Here is a 26,551-nt window from a genome sequence, read left to right on the forward strand (position 1 = left end):
ACACCCAATAAGAGGATAATATGCGACCAGTCTAAACTACAAGGCATGTTCACCAATGCAGGAGCCTGACGGACAAGATGGGTGAACTAGAGATACTGTTGTACAAGGAGGATTTGGATTTTGTGGGAATTTCAGAGACCTGGTTCAGCAGCTCTCATGATTGGCTGGCAACTATTCAAGGGTATACCCTTTATCGCAAGGATAGAGAGGGTAAAAAAGGGGGAGGGGTATGCCTATATATCAAGAATAATGTACAAATGAATGTGAGAGATGACATCACTGAGGGAGCTAGGGAGGAGGTGGAATCCTTATGGGTAGAGCTCCAAAGGGATGAAGCTAAGGGGAAAATAATACTGGGAGTATGCTAAAGGCCCCCTAACCTGAGGGAGGAACTGGAGACAGATCTCCTATCACAATTTGGATTAGCAGCAAGGATGGGAAGTGTTATCATAATGACGGATTTTAATTATCCAGACATAGACTGGGCGGAGGGAACCGCGCATTCATCTAAGGCTCGCCAGTTCCTAAATGTCTTGCAGGACAATTGTATGGGTCAGATGGTAGAAGCACCAACTAAAAAAGAAGCGTTACTGGATCTACTGATTACCAACAATACGCACCTGATCACGGATGTGGAAATACGGGCCAATTTAGGTAACAGTGATCACAGGTCAATTGGCTTCTGTATAAATCACACAAATAGGAAACACAAGGGGAATACAAAGACACTGAATTTCAAAAGAGCCAACTTCCCTAAACTACAAACCTTGCTAGAAGGCATAAATTGGGATAAAATATTAGGAACAAAGAATACGGAGGAGAGATGGGTTTGCTTTAAGAGTATATTAAATAAGGGCATTAGCCAATGCATCCCATTGGGTAATAAATTTAAAAGAGTGAACAAAAGTCCTGGATGGGTTAACGCCAATGTAAAAATGCATATAAAAGCAAAGGAGAAGGCCTTCAAAAAATACAAGGTTGAGGGATCATCATCAGCATTCAGACTTTATAAAGAATGCAACAAGAAATGTAAGGGTGCAATAAGGACGGCTAAGATAGAACATAAAAGACACATTGTGGAGGAGATAAAAAAAATCCCAAGAAATTTTTTAAGTATGTAAACAGTAAAAAAGGGAGGACAGACCATATTGGCCCCATAAAGAATGAGGAAGGACATCTGGTTACAAAGGATGGGAAGATGGTGAAGGTATTAAATTTATTCTTCTCCTCAGTCTTCACGAGGGAATTGGGGGCTTCAGGAACCAAAACTGCAGTGTTTATCCTCATGAAACAACACAGGAAGCACCTCCATGGTTAACAGAGGACAGAATTAAAATTAGGCTTTGGAAACTTAACATTAATAAGTCACCGGGACCAGATGGCTTGCACCCGAGGGTACCTAGGGAACTCAGTGAAGTAATTGCCAGACCATTGTTCCTAACTTTTACTGACAGTCTACTGACTGGAATGGTACCAGCTGATTGGAGAAAAGCCAATGTAGCACCAATATTTAAAAATGGACCAGTTAGCCTAACATCAATAGTATGAAAGCTCTTGGAGGGGATGTTAAGGAACTATATACAAGACTGTAGTAATGAGAATGGTATCATTAGCAGTAATCAGCATGGATTCATGAAGAATTGTTTTTGCCAAACCAATCTACTAATCTTCTATGAGGAGGTGAGTTGCCATCTAGATAAAGGAAGGCCCGTAGACGTGGTGTATCTGGATTTTGCAAAAGCATTGACACAGTTCCCCATAAACGTTTACTGTACAAAATAAGGTCCGTTGGCATGGAGCATAGGGTGAGTACATGGATTGAAAACTGACTACAAGGGCGAGTTCAGAGGGTGGTGATAAATGGGGAGTACTCAGAATGGTCAGGGGTGGGTAGTGGGGTCCCCCAGGGTTCTGTGCTGGGACCAATCCTATTTAATTTATTCATAAACGACCTGGAGGATGGGGTAAACAGTTCAATCTCTGATACTAAGCTAAGCAGGGCAATAACTTCTCCGCAGGATGTGGAAACCTTGCAAAAAGATCCGGACAAATTAATGGGGTGGGCAACTACATGGCAAATGAGGTTCAATGTAGAAAAATGTAAAATAATGCATTTGGGTGTCAAAAATATGAATGCAATCTATACACTGGGGGGAGAACTTCTGGGGGAATCTAGGATGGAAAACGACCGGGGGGTCCTAGTAGATGATAGGCTCAGCAATGGCATGCAATGCCAAGCTGCTGCTGCTAACAAAGCAAACAGAAAATTGGCATGCATTAAAAAAGGGGATTAATTCCAGAGATAAAATGATAATTCTCTCACTCTACAAGACTCTGGTCCAGTGGCACCTAGAGTATGCTGTTCAGTTCTGGGCACCAGTCCTCAGGAAGGATGTACTGGAAATGGAGCGAGTACAAAGAAGGGCAACAAAGCTAATAAAGGATCTGGAGGATATTAGTTATGAGGAAAGGTTGCGAGTACTGAACTTATTCTTTCTGGAGAAGAGACGCTTGAGAGGGGATATGATTTGAATATATGATAATGAAAAATGTAGCGCATAAGAATCAAATGTGAAAAAACACAAAAGGTACTCATAAATGGTGTCACCATCAGTACAATAAATGGCTCATGAGTCTCTCAACATGAAGTGAATAGGTGAAGTCCATCAAGTAAACAATGTATAATTAAATTGTCCCACTGGTTAAAGCTTGGAAAGCAGCTGATGTTCTAACATAGGCAAAAAATTTCATCCCCAGGGAGATCACATCTACTGGATGTACAAATCTTGGTGAAGATAGTGTGTAGAAAACTCTTACCAGATATACTGGATTCCCTTGTCAGCGACAGGGAATCACATGAGCAGGGTGCCACTCAGGGCATTGGAGAGGATGTCCCGACACTCAGAACCCTCCAGGCCACACTCTGCGTAGGTTCTCCAGGGGCCACCAGGCAGGACCTCACAGTGGATAACCAGGGCGCGGATCAGAGGAAACAGGACATCTCCCATGAGACTGTAGTGAGAGCTGGATTCTCGTTCAAATGGTGTGTGGTAGATGTGGTAGATGTGTTCTCCCTGGGGATGAAATTTTTTGCCTATGTTAGAACATCAGCTGCTTTCCAAGCTTATCCATCTTTAACCAGTGGGACAATTTAATTATACATTGTTTACTTGATGGACTTCACCTATTCACTTCATGTTGAGAGACTCATGAGCCATTTATTGTACTGATGGTGACACCATTTATGAGTACCTTTTGTGTTTTTTCACATTTGATTCTTATGCGCTACATTTTTCCTTATCATGTTCTTATCGTTGTTGTCACACTGTATGTAGCTGCTTCCTTTTTGCCTATTTTTTGATAGCGCAGTGTTTATCTTTAAATTTGTATTTGATTATTTGAATATACAAATACCATACTAGTGACCCCCACAATAGGGATAAAACTTTTTCGTAGAAGGGAGTTTAACAAGACTTGTGGCCACTCATTAAAATTAGAAGAAAAGAGGTTTAACCTTAAACTACGTAGAGGTTTCTTTACTGTAAGAGCGGCAAGGATGTGGAATTGCCTTCCACAGGCGGTGGTCTCAGCTGGGGGCATCGATAGTTTCAAGAAACTATTAGATAAGCACTTGAACGACCGCAACATACAGGGGTATACAATATAATACCTCACCTACTATGTAACTATGTAACTTGAGCTTGCTTTCTCAGGTGTGCTTGGCATTCTTACCAACATTCAATCCCCCAATCACAGTGGTAATTCTTCCTAGACAGGTTCAGGAGCCATCTATTTGTGTTTGTCCAACACCAACTGCTTGGCCTTTTGCCTCCTCTACCAATGTTCCTGTACCCAAGAACTAAGAGTTCTGGGCAGGAGTTGTTCCAGTGTCCCCAACAGAAGGTCCACGGGCATCTGGCCGGACTGTCCAAACATAAGAAAGAAGGGCATTTGTCCGATGGACTTGTGGACAGTGTTGTTATAGGCCCATACCACAGCCCCCCCATGTTGGCACCACCGATCTCAATAGCTCTAAAGTCTGTAGCATTCAGCAGGGTGTGATTTAATCACTCACAGGTACCATTGCCTTGGAGGTGATAGGGAGTGGTGTGAGATTTACATTTGGTCATGATTACATACTCAAAGTTCTGGCCTTGACCTGACAATATCCACTTTGAGTTGCCATACGATTGGACAATGTGCTCCCAGAAATTTTTGCAGTGGTGACAGCTATCTCGTCCTTGGTAGGCACCACCACCACAAACCTGGTAAAGTGGTCACCGAAGACATGCACATATTGATAGCCATAGGGCATGCTGGAGATCGTTAGGAGGTCCATGGTCACCAATTCCAAAGGGCTCAGGGGTGGTGATTGTCATTGGAGTGATCTTTTCAGAGGGAGCCCTGCAGCTGGCGCAACTTTCACAATCCTGACAAGCTTTGTGCACCCGGTCTGACAAAAATGGAACTAAGAAGTGTAGCACTAACTCACGGTGGAGCTGCTGGTTTAAGCAGGTCTGTTACCTTCACTCTGCTTCCCTCTGTTTCACCGGCACCGGGTCTAGGGTTCCTCCTGGACAACACACGCACCAACACTGGAGTACGTTTTCAATGCTTTATTAAAACAAACGACTTAGGAAGTAGCAGGAAAGAGGTAGAAAGGGAACTTGCAGAAGAAACTCAAATATTCTCTGGTAGGGTTCTCTTGACAAAATGTCCTGGTAGAATTCAAATACTATTGAAATGCACTCCCCTCATGGGACACACTACTTGCTTGTCTGGATAGGCCTCTCTCACCGGTCTAGCAGCCAGCACGCAGCACGAATCAAAGTATCTGCCACAGACTTAGTTGGGAACAAAATCTGTACGATCCTCTGCCACAGGATGTGTAGATTTCTCTGCAGTGAAAGTCAGTCACAGTGCTTGAACCTTTAAGCCGAGCCGGCAACACTATGCTGTATAGTTACTTTTGGATACGTCCTCCAACCGAGTCACCAGGCCCCTCTATAGACCGGCACGCTGCGTGATCTCTCTAAGACGGGTCCTCCCCTGGGATCTCCTCGGTTGTCCAGCTTCGTCACACAGGACCGACAGCTCAGGACCATTCCTCGGCCGCGGTGGTAGGCTCCAGACAAGCCTCTGGACCCACCCCTGCGCCGCTGTATCGTGGGCCTCCCGATCGGAGGACCACGAGGTAGCTCCTTAACGCATACCTGTCGGCCAGGAGGGCCAGCAGGTGGCTGTAATACGAACCCCAAAATATGACATCTGTCCCATAAATACCCTCGCCCAGAATGCAACTCGGAGGACCACCTCCTCCGAGCGTGCCTCCGGGACAGAGGAGCATGACTAACCAGTGGTAACAGCGACACCCACCGGTCAGCATGGAAACACACACAACGTCAGCCAAGCTGTAACAGAGGCAACCTTTAACCTTCCTAACGCACAATTTACTAAATTTACCTAACATGCGGTAGATTGCAAATCTACCAGCGCTACAGAAGTACCTCCAAACCAGTGATTCTGTCTGATCCACCCCAAAATGGCTACCTGTTTTGTGGATTACTTGGCAGATATGTAGGATATGCGACTGGGGAATATCCCATAACTCGGAGGGGATACATGCCTGACAAGGTCCTTGATGGACCATGGATAGGGTATGGCCCACCCGCCACTCTCATTACAGGCCTTGCAGGGTTCGATTATAACGATGGTCCACTGTAATTTTTGGGGTGGCCCAACAGGGAGTGACCAGACCACTTCTTGTAAGAGTGACAAAAGTAACGTTGGCTTGGGGCTGTACAGACCTATACTACTTGCTCCATTTGCTTCTTGGTTGCCCTGCAGAAGAGCGCCACCTGCAGTGGAGAAAGAAGACTACGCCTGCCTACAATGGTGTCACCAGGACAGGAAGACACAGGGAGCAATGAAGGCTAAATGATATTCTATTGCTGCTTGCTTGATATCATTATGGTGTTCTTGCTGTTTGTGTTCATTACTACTTTCCGCCCTTGTGACACCCTGTCCCCAGGACAGGAAGTTATCAATATATCCCTTATGAGGACACAGGAATTAACACTTTCTGCTTGTCCCTGCTACAGTTTGATGTTCTTCATGGTCCAAATCCTTTCTGTAAATCTATTTTGGTATAATCAAAGGTTTTCAATCCATTTAATAATTGGTTTAATATAAACAGCTCTGATGAAGGGTGTGATGTTCTGAAACGTGTTGGATTTCCACCTCTGCCATAAACACATCAGTGATTGAAATTCCACAGCTGGCCTTTTGCTATTGAGGTTTTAAGATGAATGCATAAAAAGCCAACAGTGGTTCAAACCCTCTCTGTGCATAACTAAATAAAACTGTTTCTCTGGAGTTCAGCTTTAATCATCCAGAGAGGCCGTCCCATGTCCTCAAGGAGATTGGATTCCTCTGGTTTGGGGCCCCTTTATCTTACCCATAATTTCCTGTAGTGGAGAGCTCAGGAGATCTCTGTCTGTGATCTCGAATGATTTATTATAATTGGTGATGGTGGTGACCCCATGTTTGGTTTACAGGAGTGGGTCCAGCATTTGGCGTTGATCTTCATGCTCTTCTTAATGCTGGCTCTTAGAGAAGGTCCAAAGTGGAATGTGTACACACCAGCCGTTGTCCTGGGGCACCTGGATGAATTCAGCAACAAAGGTTTTGCAGTTGGCTACATCCCCACGACCCCAGTCATCCGGGACATAATGCAGAGGGTCAGCAGAAGCCCCATCACCCCAGGTAAGATCAGCTCTAAGCCGAGCATGGTGCTCCTCCCTGATGAATGAAGAGTGTATGGGGGTCATCATAGGGCCTGACTGCTTTATAAAATCTTTTAGTTCCTGTTCAAGTGTTAGATGTGTGTACGAAGCTGGGGTACCCCAAGAATGACCTCCGCTAATAAATGAATGGAAATTACAAAAGTCCCGATTCCTCCTTCCAGAAATATCAATGCAGGAATTCCAAAACACTTCTGACCTCCAGGACGCAGTTTATGGGAAAATCACCGCTGCTGTGGAATTTGAGAACGAGTTTACGTATTTTATCAGATTTCATCACTACTTCATCCCGAACCCCAATGACTACTTGGCTCAGAGAGGTAAGAGAGCGGGTAGACAATTTTTCAGCAGTGCCATGGAGGTCTCTGTTTTTACATCCTAAGCAATTTCACTTCCTTTAAAAACATCAGAATGTTGAAACTTTCATACTGCCACTTCCTTGTTTTCTTTTTGCATTTACATGAAAGTCTACTGCAGCCTTTCTCAACCATTTTACCAGAGGAACCTGTAAAATAAGTTTCAGGGCTCAGGTAACCTCTGCTAATCCAATTCATTGGGGATCAGTGGGAAAAATATCCCTTATGTTAGTGGCCACTGGCCAGTTGTCATTGGGAAGAATTTCCCTTACGTTGGTGGTCAGTGGGAAGAATGATCCTTCCATCAGTTATCAGTGGCAAGAATGCTTCTTGCATTGGTGGTCAGTGGGGAGAAAGATCCTTCTATTGGGGGTCAGTAGGAAGACTTCTCCTTACATCGGCGATCAATCATAAAACACCCCTTACATTGGTGATTCATGGAAAAAAAGAATGCTCCTTACATTGGTGATCAGTGGGAAGAATGTCCCTTACATTGGTGATCAGTGAGAAGAATGCCCCTTACATTGGTGGTCAGTGTAAGAATGCCCCTTATATTGGTGACCAATGGGAAAAAATGCCCCTTACAATGGTGGTCAGTGAGAAGAATGCCCCTTAAAATGGTGGTCAGTGGGAAGAATGTCACTTACATTGGTGGTCAGTGGGAAGAATGTCACTTACGTTGGTGATCGGTGGGAAGAATGTTCCTTACATTGGTGATCAGTGGGAAGAATGCCCCTTAAAATGGTGGTCAGTGGGAAAAATGCCCCTTACATTGGTGGTCAGTGGGAAGAATGCCCCTTACAATGGTGGTTAGTAGAAAGAATGCCCCTTAAAATGGTGATCAGTGGGAAGAATGCCACTTACATTGGTGGCCAGTGAGAACAATGCCCCTTACATTGGTGATCAGTGTAAGAATGACCTTTATATTGGTGGTCAGTAGAAAGAATGCTCCTTACATTGGAGGTCAATGGGAAGACTGCCCCTTACATTGGTGGTCAGTGTAAAAATACGTCTCGGTGGCCAGTGGGAAAAAATGCCCCTTACAATGGTGGTCAGTGGGAAGAATGTTCTTACATTGGTGATCAGTGGGAAGAATGTCCCTTACAATGGTGGTCAGTGAGAAGAATGTCCCTTACATTGGTGATCAGTGGGAAGAATGTCCCTTACATTGGTGATCAGTGGGAAGAATGTCCCTTACATTGGTGATCAGTGGGAAGAATGTCCCTTACATTGGTGATCAGTGAGAAGAATGTTCCTTACATTGGTGATCAGTGAGAAGAATGCTCCTTACATTGGTGATCAGTGAGAAGAATGTTCCTTACATTGGTGATCAGTGAGAAGAATGCTCCTTACATTGGTGATCAGTGAGAAGAATGTTCCTTACATTGGTGATCAGTGAGAAAAATGTTCCTTACATTGGTGATCAGTGAGAAGAATGCTCCTTACATTGGTGATCAGTGAGAAGAATGCTCCTTACATTGGTGATCAGTGAGAAGAATGTTCCTTACATTGGTGATCAGTGAGAAGAATGCTCCTTACATTGGTGATCAGTGAGAAGAATGTTCCTTACATTGGTGATCAGTGAGAAGAATGTTCCTTACATTGGTGATCAGTGAGAAGAATGTTCCTTACATTGGAGGTCAGTGGGAAGAATGTCCCTTAAAATGGTGGTCAGTGGGAAGAATGCCCCTTACATTGGTGGTCAGTAAGAACAATGTCACTGTCACATACCTTGCGGCCTGAGCCTGATGTGCAGCGGGAGGCCTCTTTTACAGATCTGGCTTGGGGACTACTGATGTTGCGACAGTGGCAACGAGAGTGTGCTGACTGCCTGTGTATTCTGGTGGTAGTAGTGATGTATAGCAGGTGCATCATCAGAGCTGGCTGGAGAGTTGGAACAGCAGATCCTGGACTGGTAGGCAGCAATGGGCAGCGGCTGATAGCAGGCTGATAGCAGGTACAGGAAGACCCACAGTAGAAGATACTCTAGTTGGAGCTAGGCAGATACAGGCAGGGCAAATGAACAACTGGATGTGAGGTCAGACAAGCCAGGTCGGCAACAGACAGTCAGATGCAGGTTTAGATGGCAGGCAAGGAACTGTCAGGGTACAGGCAGAGGTTGGCAACACGAGATCAAGCAGATAAGCAGAAGGCAGAGCAAAGTCCAGAGACAGGCCAAGGTCAGCACAGGTAGCGTTCAAGCAAAGTCAGGAGCAAGTTCGGTTAAACACAGAAGTCTGCAGAATCCGATACAAGAACACGGGTACAGCTGCAGATCAGACACCAATGGACTAGTGCAGCTGCTGCACTTATATAGGCCACTTGGTGCCAGTGTCAATGGCTAATACATGCATGAGCATAGGTGTGTGCATTCGCATGCGCATATACATTCGCCTGAGCACAGTAAGACGGGCACAAGCAGGCCGGCGCTGCATGCGCTTTGGAGCTTCAGCTGTGTTATGGCCAGCATGTTCCCGACAGCTACTATTCTCTTTCACAGGGTTGCATATAAGAAATACTACTGGCTATAATATTTGTCTTCTTTTGGTCTTTGCTCTTCCTGTGTGTTCCTCCAGGTTACTGTGAAACTTCAGAAAGCTGCCGCCCCCTGAAGTACTGGAAAGTGGGGTTCATCTCTCTACAAGCCAGCATTGACTCTGCCATTGTTCAGGTGAGCCAAAAGCCATTTCTGTCCCATCACTACTCATTATATAGGTAACTGTCTGATCAGTGGAGAGAGAAAGAGCCTGAGGGGTAAAAATGGACCCGGTTTCTTAAAAGCCCTAACAGACACACTTACGTTTCTAAGTGGGAAGAAGACCAAAGAAGGCACCAAAGACAAGGAAGATGGTCACAAATCTGGTCCATGATAGGCTCCTGTTCTATCAGCATGGCTGAGCATGGCTGGGTATGGTAGAGCATGGCTGGGTATGGTAGAGCATGGCTGGGTATGGTAGAGCATGGCTGGGTATGGCTGGGTATTGCACAGGGTATTGCACAGGGTATTGCAGAGTAGTGCAGGGTATTGCTAAGCATGGATGGATGGCTGAGCATGGATGGCTGGATGTGACTGCATTTGTCACAGAGCAGCGCTGTGGGCACTACACATCCAGCCCACAGCGCTGCTGCCATCCGATCCCTCCTCCTCTGTGTACAGATCGGTACAGAGAGGGGAAAGAGGAACGTGACATGATGGAGCGATCACATGGTGAACAGTCGTGATCAGTGATGCGCCGGGTCCTCTGTACCCGGCGGTCATGGATGTTCTTGGGTGCGCGTGAGAGCGGAATTTTGGGACGACGTCACTGTACGCCCTCCCGGAGTTAAGCAACCGCCCTGCAGCCGTCATTCGGTAAGTTTGAAGAAGACCAAGGAAGGCACCAAAGGCAAGGAAGACGGTCACAAACCTGGTGCATGATAGGCTCCTGTTCTATCAACATACCTACCTTCGAATCAGTCTTCAGGACCATATTGAGGAGGTATATGCTTCCGTCTCGTCTAGCACCCCTCTACCCATCTTCTCCTGGCACTTGTTTCTGAGGCTGCTCCATTCCAGGGGATGTTCTCCACACATGGTGGACATGCTCTATGCTCTCTGTATTTGGGATCAAGGTCCTTAAACTCTTTCAATCATTCCTGGCTTGTCCCTTCCATAGAGACCTGTGGTATGTTCTCTTACACTTAAAGCCCCCAGACCTCACAAGGTCCCAGTTTAAATTGGCAACCAATGTATGTTTTACTGACAGCGAAACAAGCCATAGCAAGAGCTTTGGAAAAGCAATTTGTACCCTTTACAGAACTCTGTCATTGCATATAGGCACCAGCATTCTCCTAGACATGCACAAGAAATTTTTTAAAATATGGACCCCATAGATACAATATGCCCACCCTTTCATGTCTACAGCAAGTAATGTACTGTTATAGGCACTCAGGCCCTAAGACTCCAGCTACCAAAAGTATTGTGACACCTGCCTTTACACACACGTGAACTTTAATGGAATCCCAGTCTTAGTCCGCAGGGTTCAATATTGAGTTGGCCCACCCTTGGCTGCGATAACAGCTTCAACTCTTCTGGGAAGGCCGTCCACAAGGTTTAGGAGTGTGTCTATGGGAATGTTTGACCATTCTTTCAGAAGTGCATTTGTGAGGTCAGGCACTGACGTTGGACGAGAAGGTCAGGCTCGCAGTCTCCGCTCTATTTCATCCCAAAGGTGTTTTATCGGGTTGAGTTCAGGACTCTGTGCAGGCCAGTCAAGTTCCTCCACCCCAAACTTGCTCATCCATGTCTTTATGGACCTTGCTTTGTGCACTGGTGCGCAGTCATGTTGGAACAGGAAGGGGCCGTCCCCAAACTGTTCCCACAAAGTTGGGAGCATGAAATTGTCCAAAATGTCTTGGTATGCTGATGCCTTAAGAGTTCCCTTCACTGGAACTAAGGGGCCAAGCCCAACCCCTGAACAACAACCCCATACCATAATCCCCCCTCCACCAAATGGTTTGGACCAGTGCACAAAGCAAGGTACATAAAGACATGGATGAGCAAGTTTGGGGTGGAGGAACTTGACTGATCTGCACAGGTTGAGTCCTGACCTCAACCTGACAGAACACCTTTGGGTTGAATTAGAGTGGAGACTGCGAGCCAGGCCTTCTCGTCCAGCATCAGTGCCTGACCTCACAAATACACTTCTGGAAGAATGGTCAAACATTCCCATAGACACACTCCTAAACCTTGTGGACGGCCTTCCCAGAACAATTGAAGCTGTTATAGCTGCAAAGGGTGGGCCAACTCAATATTGAACCCTACGGACTGACTGGGATGCCATTAAAGTTCATGTGCATGTAAAGGTAGGTGTCCCAATACTTTTTGTATTTATTTCCTATGATCTTCAGCTCCATTTAGTGGTCATAATGTTAAATTTTTTGATTCACTCTAGTCTGTAAGAATCAACAACATTTAACCTGCAGAGGATATAGCCTAATAACATTTGATTTTGCTCCTATTCACATAGTACAAATGTACAAGGCTCCGTCCTTGGGCCCCTCCTATTCTCGCTCTATACCTCTTCCCTGGGCCAGTTGATAACCTCCCATGGCTTCCAATACCACCTCTATGCCGATGACACCCAGATCTATCTCTTCACTCCTCAACTCACCCCCTCGATCTCCTCTCGGATCTCAAACTTACTGAATGACATATCGGTATGGATGTCACACCACGTCCTCAAACTTAATCTTTCTAAAACTGAGCTCGTTATATTTCCCGGTCCCTCCCCCTGTGACTTCACCATTAAGATCAACAACACAACCATTGGTCCCTCCACACATACCAGGGTCCTGGGTGTAATCCTTGACTCTGACCTCTCCTTCAACCCCCATATCCAATCACTGGCTAAATCCTGCCACCTTAACCTCCGCAACATCTCCAGAATTCCACCCTTCCTGACTAATGACACCACAAAGCAACTTATTCACTCCTTGATTATTTCCCACCTCGACTACTGCAACTCTCTCCTTAATGGCCTACCCTTAAGCAGGCTATCCCCCCTTCAGTCTATTATGAATGCTGCTGCTCAGGGGCGGACTGACAACTCATGGGGCCCCCGGGCAGTAGAAGGTCATGGGGCCCCCTGTGTCTCCGCCCACATGCAAGCCACACCTACACAAAGCCCCACTTACATAAATCATGAGGCACACAGTAAGGCACATCACATGGCACACAGCAGAGCACGGGGCACATCATGGGGCACAGGGCATGGGGCACACAGTAGGGCACATCACAGGACACATAATGGGGCACCCAGCAGGGTTTATTATGCTGTACACATCAGGGCACATTATTGAGCACAGCATGGTGCATCACAGGGGGTACAGGGCACATCAGTGGGTACACAGCGGGGAACATCACAGAGCACATCAGGAGATACACAGCAGGGAGCGGGCCGCACATCACAGGGCATGTGGCAAATAGTAGGGCACACAGCAGGGCACACAGTAGGGCACATCCTTGGGAACAGGACACAGGCGGTACACATCAGGGCACACATCCCAGGGCATGGGACACACAGTAGAGCACATTACAGGGCACACAGTAGAGCACAACAGGCTGTACACAGCAGGGCACATCACAAGGCACATCACAGGGCAAGGGGCACAGAGTAGGGCACATAAGGGGGTACACAGCAGGGCACATCACAGGCCATGGGGCACGCAGTAGGGCAAATAGCAGGGCACAAACCAAAACACAGGGCACACAGTAGAGCACTGGGATCCTCCAGACTTAACACAGTGTCTCTCAGGGTAGCCATCAGGGGTGAAGGCGACACAGTGGGGGTGGAGGACACAGGAAGACACCGTGGGGGGGGTGGGTGGCACAGGGGGACACTGTAGATGGGTGGGTGGCACAGGGGGACACTGTAGGTGGGTTGAGGGCACAGGGGGACACCATGGGGGGGATAGAAGACACAGGGGGACACTGTGGGGGGTGAAGGGCACAGGGGGTCACTGTGGGGGGTGGGTGAAGGGCACAGGGGGACACTGTGGGGAGGTGGAGGGCACAGGGGGACACTGTGGGGAGGTGGGGGGCACAGGGGGTCACTGTGGGGAGGTGGGGGACACTGTGGGGAGGTGGGGGGCACAGGGGGACACTGTGGGGAGGTGGAGGGCTCAGGGGGAAACTGTGGGGAGATGGGGGGCACAGGGGGACACTGTGGGGAGGTGGAGGGCTCAGGGGGACACTGTGGGGAGGTGGAGGGCTCAGGGGGAAACTGTGGGGAGGTGGGGGGCACAGGGGGGACACTGTGGGGAGGTGGAGGACTCAGGGGGAAACTGTGGGGAGGTGGGGGCACAGTGGGACACGGTGGGGGGCACAGGGGGACACTGTGCGGAGGTGGGGGACACTGTGGGGAGGTGGAGGGCTCAGGGGGAAACTGTGGGGAGGTTGGGGGCACAGGGGGACACTGTGGGGAGGTGGAGGGCTCAGGGGGAAACTGTGGGGAGGTGGGGGCACAGTGGGACACGGTGGGGGGCACAGGGGGACACTGTGGGGAGGTGGGGGGCACAGGGAGACACTGTGGGGAGGTGGAGGGCTCAGGGGGAAACTGTGGGGAGGTGGGGGGGCACAGGGGGACACTGTGGGGAGGTGGGGGGCACAGGGGGACACTGTGGGGAGGTGGAGGGCTCAGGGGGAAACTGTGGGGAGGTGGGGGGCACAGGGGGACACTGTGGGGAGGTGGAGGGCTCAGGGGGACACTGTGGGGAGGGGGGGCACAGGGGGACACTGTGGGGAGGTGGAGGGCTCAGGGGGACACTGTGGGGAGGTGGAGGGCTCAGGGGGAAACTGTGGGGAGGTGGGGGGCACAGGGGGACACTGTGGGGAGGTGGGGGGCACAGGGGGACACTGTGGGGAGGTGGAGGGCTCAGGGGGAAACTGTGGGGAGGTGGGGGCACAGGGGGACACTGTGGGGAGGTGGGGGGCTCAGGGGGACACTGTGGGGAGGTGGGGGGCTCAGGGGGAAACTGTGGGGAGGTGAGGGGCACAGGGGGACACTGTGGGGGGGGCTCAGGGGGAAACTGTGGGGAGATGGAGGGCTCAGGGGGACACTGTGGGGAGGTGGAGGGCTCAGGGGGACACTGTGGGGAGGTGGGGGGGCACAGGGGGAAACTGTGGGGAGGTGGAGGGCTCAGGGGGACACTGTGGGGAGGTGGGGGGCACAGGGGGACACTGTGGGGAGGTGGGGGGCACAGGGGGACACTGTGGGGAGGTGGGGGGCACAGGGGGAAACTGTGGGGAGGTGGAGGGCTCAGGGGGACACTGTGGGGAGGTGGGGGCACAGGGGGACACTGTGGGGAGGTGGGGGGCACAGGGGGACACTGTGGGGAGGTGGAGGGCTCAGGGGGACACTGTGGGGAGGTGGGGGGCACAGGGGGACACTGTGGGGAGGTGGGGGGCACAGGGGGACACTGTGGGGAGGTGGGGGGCTCAGGGGGACACTGTGGGGAGGGGGGGGAACAGGGGGACACTGTGGGGAGGTGGGGGGCTCAGGGGGACACTGTGGGGAGGTGGAGGGCTCAGGGGGAAACTGTGGGGAGCTGGGGGGCACAGGGGGACACTGTGGGGGGGTGGAGGGCTCAGGGGGACACTGTGGGGGGGTGGAGGGCTCAGGGGGACACTGTGGGGAGGTGGAGGGCTCAGGGGGAAACTGTGGGGCACAGGGGGACACTGTGGGGAGGTGGGGGGCACAGGGGGACACTGTGGGTGGGAAGCTGTGCAGCAACTTTTTAATAGCAGCATGTGGTACAAGCTGCTGCACTTTCCTTCCTAGATGCAGAGTAGCGCGGGAAGCGGCTGTATACAGACCTCTCGTGATGCGGTCCTCCTCCTCGCCGGCCCCTCCTCTTTTCTGTCCGTCCGAGGTGATGACAGATACAAGCACCTGGGATGGACGGGAGGGAAGGAGGGGCCGGCGGGGGGGAGGAGGAGCGCATCACGAGAGGTCTGTATACACTACAGTCTCTTAGCAGTGAGCAGGGACCCGATCTGCCCGTCAATCACAGCTAGCTGACGGGTAGGTCGGGCCCCGAAGTGAAAGCTGCCATGGGGCCCCCTACTGGCCACGGGCCCTCGGTCAGCGTCCGAACTGCCCGATGGTCAGTCCTCCCCTGCTGCTGCTAGACTAATACACCTCACTAATCGATCCGTGACTGCTGCTCCTCTCTGCCAATCTTTTCACTGGCTTTCCCTACCCCACCGCGTAAAATTCAAAATGCTAACCACAACATACAAGGCCATTCACAACATCACCCCCAGCTACATCACCAACCTCATCTGCAGATATCGCCCAAATCGGCCCCTCCGCTCCTCCCAGGACCTCCTCCTCTCTAGCTACCTCCTCCCATGCTCGCCTTCAGGACTTCTCCAGAGCCTCTCCCATCCTCTGGAATTCCCTGCCCCAGTATGTCCGATCAGCCCCTACCCTGTCCACCTTTAGGAGATCCCTAAAAACTCATTTATTCAGGGAAGCCTATCCCTCCACCCACATAACTGTCCTTGAGCCACCCCCCATCAAATCATTCTTTGCAGCTATTACCTTTTGTACCACCACCCCCTCCCTTTAGAATGTAAGCTCTACGAGCCGGGCCCTCCTGTACCTTTTGTATTGAACTGTACTGTAATTGTGTTGTCCCCCTTATACATTGTAAAGCGATGCGTAAACTGTTGGCGCTATATAAATCTCATATAATAATAATAATACAGTGCCTTGAAAAAGCATTCATACCCCTTGATATTTCCCACATATTGTCATGTTACAACCAAAAATGTAAATGTATTCTATTGGGATTTTATGTGATAGACCAACACAAAGTGACACATAATTGTGAAGTGGAAGGAAAATGATAAATAGTTTTCAACATTTTTACAAATAAAAATGTGAAAAGTGTGAGGGGCATGTCTTTTGCAGACTCTAACAGGTTTTCTTCTAAGATTGCCCTGTATTTGGCTCCATCCATCTTCCCATCAACTCTGACCAGCTTCCCTGTTCCTGCTGAAGAAAAGCATCCCCACCACATGATGCTGCCACCACCATGTTTCACGGTGGGGATGGTGTGTTCATGGTGATGTGCGGTGTTAGTTTTCCCCCACACATAGTGTTTTGCTTCTAGGCCAAAAAGTTCAACTTTGATCTCATCTGACCAGATCACCTTCTTCCACATGTTTGCTGTGTCCTCCACATGGCTTCTCACAAACTACAAACAGGACTTCTTATGGATTTCTTTCACCAATGTCTTTCTTCTTGTCACTCTTCCATAAAGGGCAGATTTGTGGAGAACACCACTAATAGTTGTCCTGTGGACAGATTCTCCCACCTGAGCTGTGGATCTCTGCAGCTCCTCCAGAGTTACCATGGACCTCTTGGCTCTTCTCTGATGAATGCTCTCCTTGCCCGGCCGGTCAGTTTAGGTGGACGGCCATGTCTTGGTAGGTTTGCAGTTGTGCCATACTCTTTCCATTTTCCGATGATGGATTGAACAGAGCTCCGTGAGATGTTCAAAGCTTGGGAGATTTTTTTAATAACCTAACCCTGCTTTAGGCTGGGTTCACACTGCAGCACGGAGCGGCACACAGCAGGGGTCCGATATGTCCCCATTCCCTGTTTCAGGTCTGATTTCAGTCCGAATTTTTGCCTGAATTCGGACCTGAAACAGACCAGAAGACGCACAGACTCCTGCACAATTCGCACCGGAGCCGCTCCGGAGATGTGTGAACCGGCTCCATAGAGAGCCGGTCACAATCTTCTGACATGCGAATTGGATGCGGTGAAAACCGGCATCCAATTCGCAAAAGTGTGAACCTTGCCTTAAACTTCTCCGCACTTTATCCCTGACCTGTCTGGTGTGTTTCTCGGCCTTCATGAAGCTGTTTGTTCACTACGGTTCTCTAACAAACCTCTGAGGGCTTCACAGAACAGCTGTATTTATACTGAGATTACATTACACACAGGTGGACTCTATTTACTAATTAGGTGACTTCTGAAGGCAATTGGTTCCACTAGATTTTAGTTAGGGGTATCAGAGTAAAGGGGGCTGAATACAAATGCCCTCCACACTTTTCACATATTTATTTGTAAAAATTTTTGAAAACAACTTATTTTCCTTCCACTTCACAATTATGTGACACTTTGTGTTGGTCTATCACATAAAATCCCAATAAAATACATTTACATTTTTGGTTGTAACATGACAAAATGTGGAAAATTTCCAGGGGTATGAATACTTTTTCAAGGCACGGTACATGCAGTTTCACAAGGCGAAAAGCTCCTCATTAATACGCCCCTACGCGTCCTGATACCCACTGTCACCGGGACAGTGAAAAAATTAAATGTAAATTCTTCCAATGAGAACACATGTTCTAGTGAATATCAAAAAAAGGTAGGATTTACCTTTTTTGGGGGAGTTCCACTGGCGTAGCGTGGCGGGTGCAGGGGGTGCCGTGGCCCCGGACGCGATATTTAGGGGGGCGCCAGTATGTGTCACTGGCTGCCTCCTCCTAATTTCTAATTTTGTGTCCCCGGGCTGCGGCCGCCATGTTAAGTGTCCGGCTTTCTGTGATTGGGTGTACGGGGGTCATGTGAGGCGTCCCGCCTCCGCACATGACCCCCATACGCCCAATCACAGGGTGCCGGATACTGAACATGGCAGCAAGCAGAGCGCAGGGGAGAGAAGAAAGTGAGCAGCCGCTGTCTCCTCCTCATCCGGATCGATGCAGCCAGGATAAGAAGGTGAGTGAGAGTCTTGTTACTGGGAGGGGGAGCGAGAGAGAGAGACTGTAGGCAGGACAATGTAGTGTAGTATAGTATGGAGGCCAGTGTAGTGTCACTATGGGGGGCAGTGTAGTGCACAGTATAGTGCAGTATAGTGGTCAGTATAGTGGTTAGTGTAGTATAGTATAGTGGTTAGCATAGTGGTCAGTATAGTGTAGTTTAGTATGGAGGTCAGTGTAGTGTAGTGGACAGTGTAGTATGGTGGTCAGGTCAGTATAGTGTAGTATGGTGGACAGTGTAGTGTAGTGTAGTATAGTGGTCAGTATAGTGGTTAGTGTAGTGGACAGTGTAGTATGGTGGTCAGTGTAGTATGGTGGTCAGTGTAGTATGGTGGACAGTGTAGTATGGTGGTCAGTATAGTGTAGTATGGTGGACAGTGTAGTATGGTGGACAGTGTAGTATAGTGGACAGTGTAGTATAGTGGACAGTGTAGTATGGTGGTCAGTGTAGTGTAGTATAGTGGTTAGTGTAGTGGACAGTGTAGTATGGTGGACAGTGTAGTATGGTGGACAGTGTAGTATGGTGGTCAGTATAGTGTAGTATGGTGGTCAGTATAGTGTAGTATGGTGGACAGTATAGTGTAGTATGGTTGACAGTATAGTGTAGTATGGTGGACAGTGTAGTATGGTGGACAGTGTAGTATGGTGGTCAGTATAGTGTAGTATGGTGGTCAGTATAGTGTAGTATGGTGGACAGTGTAGTATGGTGGTCAGTATAGTGTAGTATGGTGGACAGTGTAGTATGGTGGACAGGGTAGTATGGTGGACAGTGTAGTATGGTGGTCAGTATAGTGTAGTATGGTGGACAGTGTAGTATGGTGGACAGTGTAGTGTAGTATGGTGGTCAGTGTAGTATGGTGGACAGTGTAGTATGGTGGACAGTATAGTATAGTATAGTGGTCAGTATAGTGTAGTGGTCAGTGTAGTGTAGTGGACAGTGTAGTATGGTGGACAGTGTAGTATGGTGGACAGTGTAGTATGGTGGTCAGTATAGTGTAGTTTAGTATGGAGGTCAGTGTAGTGTAGTGGACAGTGTAGTATGGTGGTCAGGTCAGTATAGTGTAGTATGGTGGACAGTGTAGTATGGTGGACAGTGTAGTATGGTGGTCAGTATAGTGTAGTATGGTGGACAGTATAGTGTAGTATGGTGGACAGTGTAGTATGGTGGTCAGTATAGTGTAGTATGGTGGTCAGTATAGTGTAGTATGGTGGTCAGTATAGTGTAGTATGGTGGACAGTGTAGTATGGTGGACAGTGTAGTGTAGTATAGTGGTCAGTGTAGTATGGTGGTCAGTGTAGTATGGTGGACAGTGTAGTATGGTGGACAGTATAGTGTAGTATAGTGGTCAGTATAGTGTAGTGGTCAGTATAGTGTAGTGGTCATTGTAGTGTAGTGGTCAGTGTAGTGTAGTGGACAGTGTAGTATAGTGGACAGTGTAGTATGGTGGTCAGTATAGTGTAGTATGGTGGACAGTGTAGTATGGTGGTCAGTGTAGTATGGTGGTCAGTATAGTGTAGTATAGTGGACAGTGTAGTATGGTGGTCAGTATAGTGTAGTATGGTGGACAGTGTAGTATGGTGGACAGTATAGTAGAGTATGGTGGACAGTATAGTGTAGTATGGTGGACAGTATAGTGTAGTATGGTGGTCAGTGTAGTGTAGTATGGTGGACAGTGTAGTATGGTGGACAGTGTAGTATGGTGGACAGTATAGTGTAGTATGGTGTACAGTATAGTGTAGTATGGTGGTCAGTATAGTGTAGTATGGTGGACAGTGTAGTATGGTGGACAGTGTAGTATAGTGGACAGTGTAGTATGGTGGTCAGTGTAGTATGGTGGACAGTGTAGTATGGTGGTCAGTATAGTGTAGTATGGTGGACAGTGTAGTATGGTGGACAGTGTAGTGTAGTATGGTGGTCAGTGTAGTGTAGTATGGTGGACAGTGTAGTATGGTGGACAGTATAGTGTAGTATGGTGGACAGTATAGTGTAGTATGGTGGACAGTATAGTGTAGTATGGTGGTCAGTATAGTGTAGTATGGTGGACAATGTAGTATGGTGGACAGTGTAGTATGGTGGTCAGTGTAGTATGGTGGTCAGTATAGTGTAGTATAGTGGACAGTGTAGTATGGTGGTCAGTATAGTGTAGTATGGTGGTCAGTGTAGTGTAGTATGGTGGTCAGTGTAGTGTAGTATGGTGGTCAGTGTAGTGTAGTATGGTGGTCAGTGTAGTGTAGTATGGTGGACAGTGTAGTATGGTGGACAGTGTAGTATGGTGGTCAGTATAGTGTAGTATGGTGGTCAGTATAGTGTAGTATGGTGGTCAGTATAGTGTAGTATAGTGGTCAAGTGTAGTGTAGTATAGTGGACAGTATAGTGAACAGTGTAGTATGGTGGTCAGTGTAGTGGTCAGTGTAATATAGTGGACAGTATAGTATAGAGGTCAGTATAGTGGTCAGTATAGTATAGTGGTCAGTGTAGTGGACAATGTAGTGTAGTGGACAGTGTAGTTCTCAGTGTAGTGGTCAGTAAAGGAATCAGGTAAGTCAGTACTATTGTATTTGAAGGGACTCAGGGATAGCTAAAAGTCCGCAGGTTGGGGGGGGGGGGCACAAATTACTTGCCTTGCCCTGGGTGCTGACAACCCACGCTACGCCACTGGGGAGTTCTGGGGCTTTCCAAAAAAACGAAGTTACTTACTGGTAACGTTCTTTCCCGGGGTCTTTCAGGACAGCCACCTGAGGGACCTTGGCTCCTCCCCTCTGTAGGAAACACCGCCTCGGCCTTCTTATAAATTTCCTCCTCCCCTGCTGGCTCCTCAGTTCTTTGAAGAGCACCTCCAGTCCGCTAGGGAGACACAAGAACATATGATACACATAGTCAACTATAGCACATTTCCTGTAAGGAAATCTTTATGTCTTAATATACATTTGGGTGGGTACCTGGCTATCCTGAAAGACTCTGGGAAAGAACGTTACCAGTAGGTAACTTCGTTTTTCCTCTGATCGTCTTTCAGGATAGCCACCTGAGAGGATAACTGAGCACTTACCCTTAGGGCGGGGCCACAGCTTGTAGGACCTTGCATCCAAAGGTCTGATCTTTGTCTGACCACAGGTCCACTCTATAATGTCTTACAAAAGTGGCAAAGCTGGACCAGGTTGCCGCTTTACAAATCTGTTCCGGTGTTGCTCCAGCTCTCTCTGCTTGTGATGCCATCATTGACCTCGTGGAGTGTGCCCTAATACCCTCTGGGATCTGCATGCCTCCTAACTTGTACGCCTGTTCAATAGCGTCTCTTAGCCATCTGGCTATAGTGCTTCTTGAAGCCTTATGCCCTTGCCTAGCTCCAGAAATTAAAATAAATAAAGAATCCGTCCTTCTAAGTGTTTTTGTTACCTCTAATGTAAGACGCATCTCCTGACGTCTAAATTATGAAATTTTATTTCTTGTTCTTTCGAAGGATTTGGACAAAATGATGGTAACACTATGTCTTGGCCTCTGTAAAATTTCGAGGCCACTTTATACAGAAATCCCGGATCCATTTTAAAGACTATGCGATCCGGGAAAATCTGACAAAAGGGGAGTCTAATTGATAGGACTCCTATCTCGCAGACCCTTTTGGCTGTAGTGATTGCTACCAAGAAGATTGCTTTAACCACTTCCCGACCGCCGCACGACTATATACGTCCTAAGTTTGAACGGGGATATCGTTGTTATGGCAGCAGCTAGCTGCCATAACCCCGGTATCCCCGTTTTCGTGCGGCGGCCGGCTTTCAGATAAAAGTGGTCCCTGCGGCGGATTCGCCGCGAGATCACTTTTATCGGTGGTGGGAGAGGGCCCCCCCCCTCCCGCCGCGATCCGGTGCCCTCCGCCGCTTACCGGAGCCATCGTAGCGGCGGAGGCGATCGCGTCCTCTTCCGTTGTGTGTCAGGAGACAAGTGAGGCCAAGATGGCGCTCACTCGTCTCCAAGATACTGCTGGGCGGAAGCGACGTCAAAACGTCACTTCCGTCCACGCCTCTTAAAGGCATATTTTTTCAAATGTCATTTTTCTAAATGACTTTTTTTTTTTATTGCATTTTAGTGTAAATATGAGATCTGAGGTCTTTTTGACCCCCCAGATCTCATATTTGAGAGGTCCTGCCATGCTTTTTTCTATTACAAGGGATGTTTACATTCCTTGTAATAGGAATAAAAGTGAAACAATTTTTTTTTTTTTTTAAACAGTGTAAAAATGAATAAAATATTTTAAAATAAATAATAAAAATAAAAAAAAAAAATTTTAAAACCCCCCTGTCCCGACGAGCTCGCGCGCAGAAGCGAACGCATACGTGAGTAGCGCCCGCATATGAAAACGGTGGTCAAACCACACATGTGAGGTATCGCCGCGACCGATAGAGCGAGAGCAATAATTCTAGCCCTAGACCTCCTCTGTAGCGCAAAATATGCAACCTGTAGAATTTTTTAAACGTCGCCTATGGAGATTTTTGAGGGTAAAAGTTTGACGCCATTCCACGAGTGGGCGCAATTTTCAAGCATGACATGTTGGGTATCAATTTACTTGGCGTAACATTATATTTCACAATATTAAAAAAAATTGGGCTAACTTTACTGTTGTTTTATTTTTTTATTCAAAAAAGTGAATTTTTTCCAAAAAAAGTGCGCTTATAAGACCGCTGCGCAAATACGGTGCAAAAAAATGTATTGCAATGACCGCCATTGTATTCTCTAGGGTGTTAGAAGAAAAACCATATATAATGTTTGGGGGTTCTAAGTAATTTTCTAGCAGAAAAACCTGTTTTAAACATGTAAACACCTAAAATCCAAAACGAGGCTGGTCCTTAAGTGGTTAAGTGTCAGCATCTTCAGGCTGCAATTTTTTAAGGGTTCAAAGGGTTCTGCTGTCATAGTTTCCAGCACTAATGACAGGTCCCATTTTGGAAAGGCTGTAATCTGTATCGGCCTCTGCCTGCTCACGGATTTAAAGAGTCTGATTATCCATGGATCTGATGCTAAACTTCTTTCCTGGTAAACCGACAGTGCTGACACTTGACTCTTTAATGTATTGAGACTTGGTCCTTTATCTACACCACTCTGTAGAAACTCTAATGCCCCGTACACACGGTCGGACATTGATCGGACATTCCAACAACAAAATCCATGTTTTTTTTCCGACGAATGTTGGCTCAAACTTGTCTTGCACACACACGGCCGCACAAAGTTGTCAGAAAATCTGATCGTTCTGAACGTGGTGACGTAATACACGTACGTCGGGACTATAAACGGGGCAGTGGCCAATAGCTTTCGTCTCTTAATTTATTCTGAGCATGCGTGGCACTTTGTGCGTCGGATTTGTATACACACGATCGGAATTTCCGACAACGGATTTTGTTGTCGGAAAATTTTATAGCCTGCTCTCAAACTTTGTGTGTCGGAAATTCCCATGGAAAATGTGTGCCGAAGCCCACACACGGTCGGAATTTCCGACAACAAGGTCCTATCACACATTTTCCGTCGTAAAATCCGACCGTGTGTACAGGGCATTAGGCTGCCACTGAGCTTTGTGCTTTGAAGTTGTTTTCTGTACACCATCTGCTAAAACATTTCCATACTCTTTGGTAGATCTTACGTGTCTCAACCTTCCTGCTTTTTACCAGTGTCTCTACAACAAACAGCTTGAGAACCCTTTTGCTTTTAACAGCTGCTCCTCAGATACCAGGCGGCTAAATTCCACCTTTCCACCTGGGGACATAGGATGAGCCGAACACCCCCGGTTCGGTTCGCACCAGAACATGCGAACAGGCAAAAAATTTGTTCGAACGCGCGAACACCGTTAAAGTCTATGGGACTCGAACATGAATAATCAAAAGTGCTAATTTTAAAGGCTTATATTCATGGTATTTTCATAAAAAGTGTTTGGGGACCCGGGTCCTGCCCCAGGGGACATGGATCAATGCAAAAAAAAGTTTTAAAAACGTCCGTTTTTTCGGGAGCAGTGATTTTAATGATGCTTAAAGTGAAACACTAAAAGTGTAATATTCTTTTAAATTTCGTACCTGGGGGGTGTCTATAGTATGCCTGTAAAGGGGCGCATGTTTCCCGTGTTTAGAACAGTCTGACAGCAAAATGACATTTCAAAGGAAAAAAAGTCATTTAAAACTACTCACGGCTATATGAATTGTCGGTCCGACGATACACATAAAAGTTAATTGATAAAAACGGCATGGGAATTCCCCACAGGGGAACCCTGAACCAAAATTTAAAAAAAAAATGGCGTGGGGATCCCCCTAAATTCCATACTAGGCCCTTCAGGTCTGGTATGGATATTAAGGGGAACCCCGCACCAAAAAAAAAAAAGGCGTGGGGGTCCCCCTCAAAATTCATACCAGACCCTTCAGGTCTGGTTTGGATTTTAAGGGGAACCCCGTGCCAAAATGAAAAAATAAAATGGCGTGGGGTTCCCCCAAAAATCCATACCAGACCCTTATCCGAGCACGCAGCCTGGCAGGCCGCAGGAAAAGAGGTGGGGAGGAGAGAGCGCCCCACCCTCCTGAACCATACCAGGCCACATGCCCTCAACATTGGGAGGGTGCTTTGGGGGGTCCCCCCAAAGCACCTTGTCCCCATGTTGATGAGGACAAGGGCCTCATCCCGACAACCCTTGCCCGGTGGTTGTGGGGGTCTGCGGGCGGGGGGCTTATCGGAATCTGGAAGCCCCCTTTAACAAGGGGACCCCCAGATCCCGCCCCCCCGTGTGAAATGGTAAGGGGGTACTTTCCTACCATTTCATAAAAAAAGTGTCAAAAATGTTAAAAATGTTCTTTCTTCTATCTTCCTTTGTTTTCTTCCTCCATCTTTTTCTTCTTCTTCCTCTGATCCTCTGCTTCTTGCTCCGGTGTTCTCATCTGGCATCTTCCTCCGTGGCGTCTTCTTCCCTTCTTCGTGCTCGGGCCGCTCCGCATCCATGATGGGAGGCTCCCACTGTGTGACGCTTCTCGTCTTCTGACGGTTCTCAAATAACAGAGGGCGGGGCTACCCGGTGGCCCCTTCCCCCTCTGACGCATGAGGACTTGACGGGGACATCAGAGGGAAGCCACAGGGAAGTCCCCGTGCATCAGAGGGGGGCGGGGTCACCGGGTGGCCCCGCCCTCCATTATTTAAGAACCGTCAGAAGACGAGAAGCGTCACACAGCGGGAGCCTCCCATCATGGACGGATCATGGATGCAGAGCTGCCCGAGCACGAAGAAGGGAAGAAGACCCCACGGAGGAAGATGCTGGATGAGAACACCGGAGCAAGAAGAAGAGGAACGGAGGAAGAATAAGAAGAAGATGGAGGAAGATAGAAGAAAGAAGATAGAAGAAAGAAGAAGCATTTAAATAAAGGAATTGTCAAAAACTGTCTCTTGTCATTTTTAAAATTTTTGACACTTTTTTTGTGAAATGGTAGGGGTAATTCTGTACTCCCTTACCATTTCACACAGGGGGGGTTGGGATCTGGGGGTCCCCTTGTTAAAGGGGGCTTCCAGATTTCGATAAGCCCCCCGCCCGCAGACCCCCACAACCACCGGGCAAGGGTTGTGGGGATGAGGCCCTTGTCCTCATCAACATGGGGACAAGGTGCTTTGGGGGAGCCCCCAAAGCACCCTCCCAATGTTGAGGGCATGTGGCCTGGTACGGTTCAGGAGGGGGGTACGCTCTCTCATCCTCCCTCTTTTCCTGCGGCCTGCCAGGTTGCGTGCTCGGATAAGGGCCTGGTATGGATTTTTGGGGGGACCCCACGCCATTTTTTTTTAAAAATTTGGCCTGGTACGGTTCAGGAGGGGGGTACGCTCTCTCATCCTCCCTCTTTTCCTGCGGCCTGCCAGGTTGCGTGCTCGGATAAGGGTCTGGTATGGATTTTTGGGGGGACCCCACGCCATTTTTTTTTTTAAATTTGGCACGGAGTTCTCCTTAAAATCCAGGTCTGGTATGGATTTTGAGGGGGACCCCCACGCCTTTTTTTTTCAGCACGGGGTTTCCCTTAATATCCATATCAGACCTGAAGGGCCTGGTATAGAATTTAGGGGGACCCCCACG

At 48.2% G+C, this 26,551-nt stretch overlaps 2 protein-coding genes across 4 annotated transcripts in view; both read left to right on the plus strand.

Moving 5' to 3' along the window:
- LOC141113854 (ABC-type organic anion transporter ABCA8-like) overlaps positions 1–26,551 on the plus strand; it is a 233,996-nt gene that overhangs the window by 143,712 nt on the left and 63,733 nt on the right. The gene's annotated exons all lie outside the window — the stretch shown is intronic.
- Positions 1–26,551, plus strand: part of LOC141113853 (cholesterol transporter ABCA5-like) — a 106,536-nt gene that overhangs the window by 16,252 nt on the left and 63,733 nt on the right. For all 3 annotated transcript variants that reach the window (XM_073607177.1, XM_073607176.1, XM_073607178.1), the window contains 3 exons: positions 6,558–6,765; positions 6,968–7,123; positions 9,736–9,830. In XM_073607177.1, coding sequence (XP_073463278.1) covers positions 6,558–6,765; positions 6,968–7,123; positions 9,736–9,830 — 459 coding nt within the window. The remainder of the gene's footprint in view (positions 1–6,557; positions 6,766–6,967; positions 7,124–9,735; positions 9,831–26,551) is intronic.

Source organism: Aquarana catesbeiana, linkage group LG12, assembly GCF_042186555.1.
Source record: "Aquarana catesbeiana isolate 2022-GZ linkage group LG12, ASM4218655v1, whole genome shotgun sequence".
Classification (NCBI taxonomy): domain Eukaryota; kingdom Metazoa; phylum Chordata; class Amphibia; order Anura; family Ranidae; genus Aquarana; species Aquarana catesbeiana.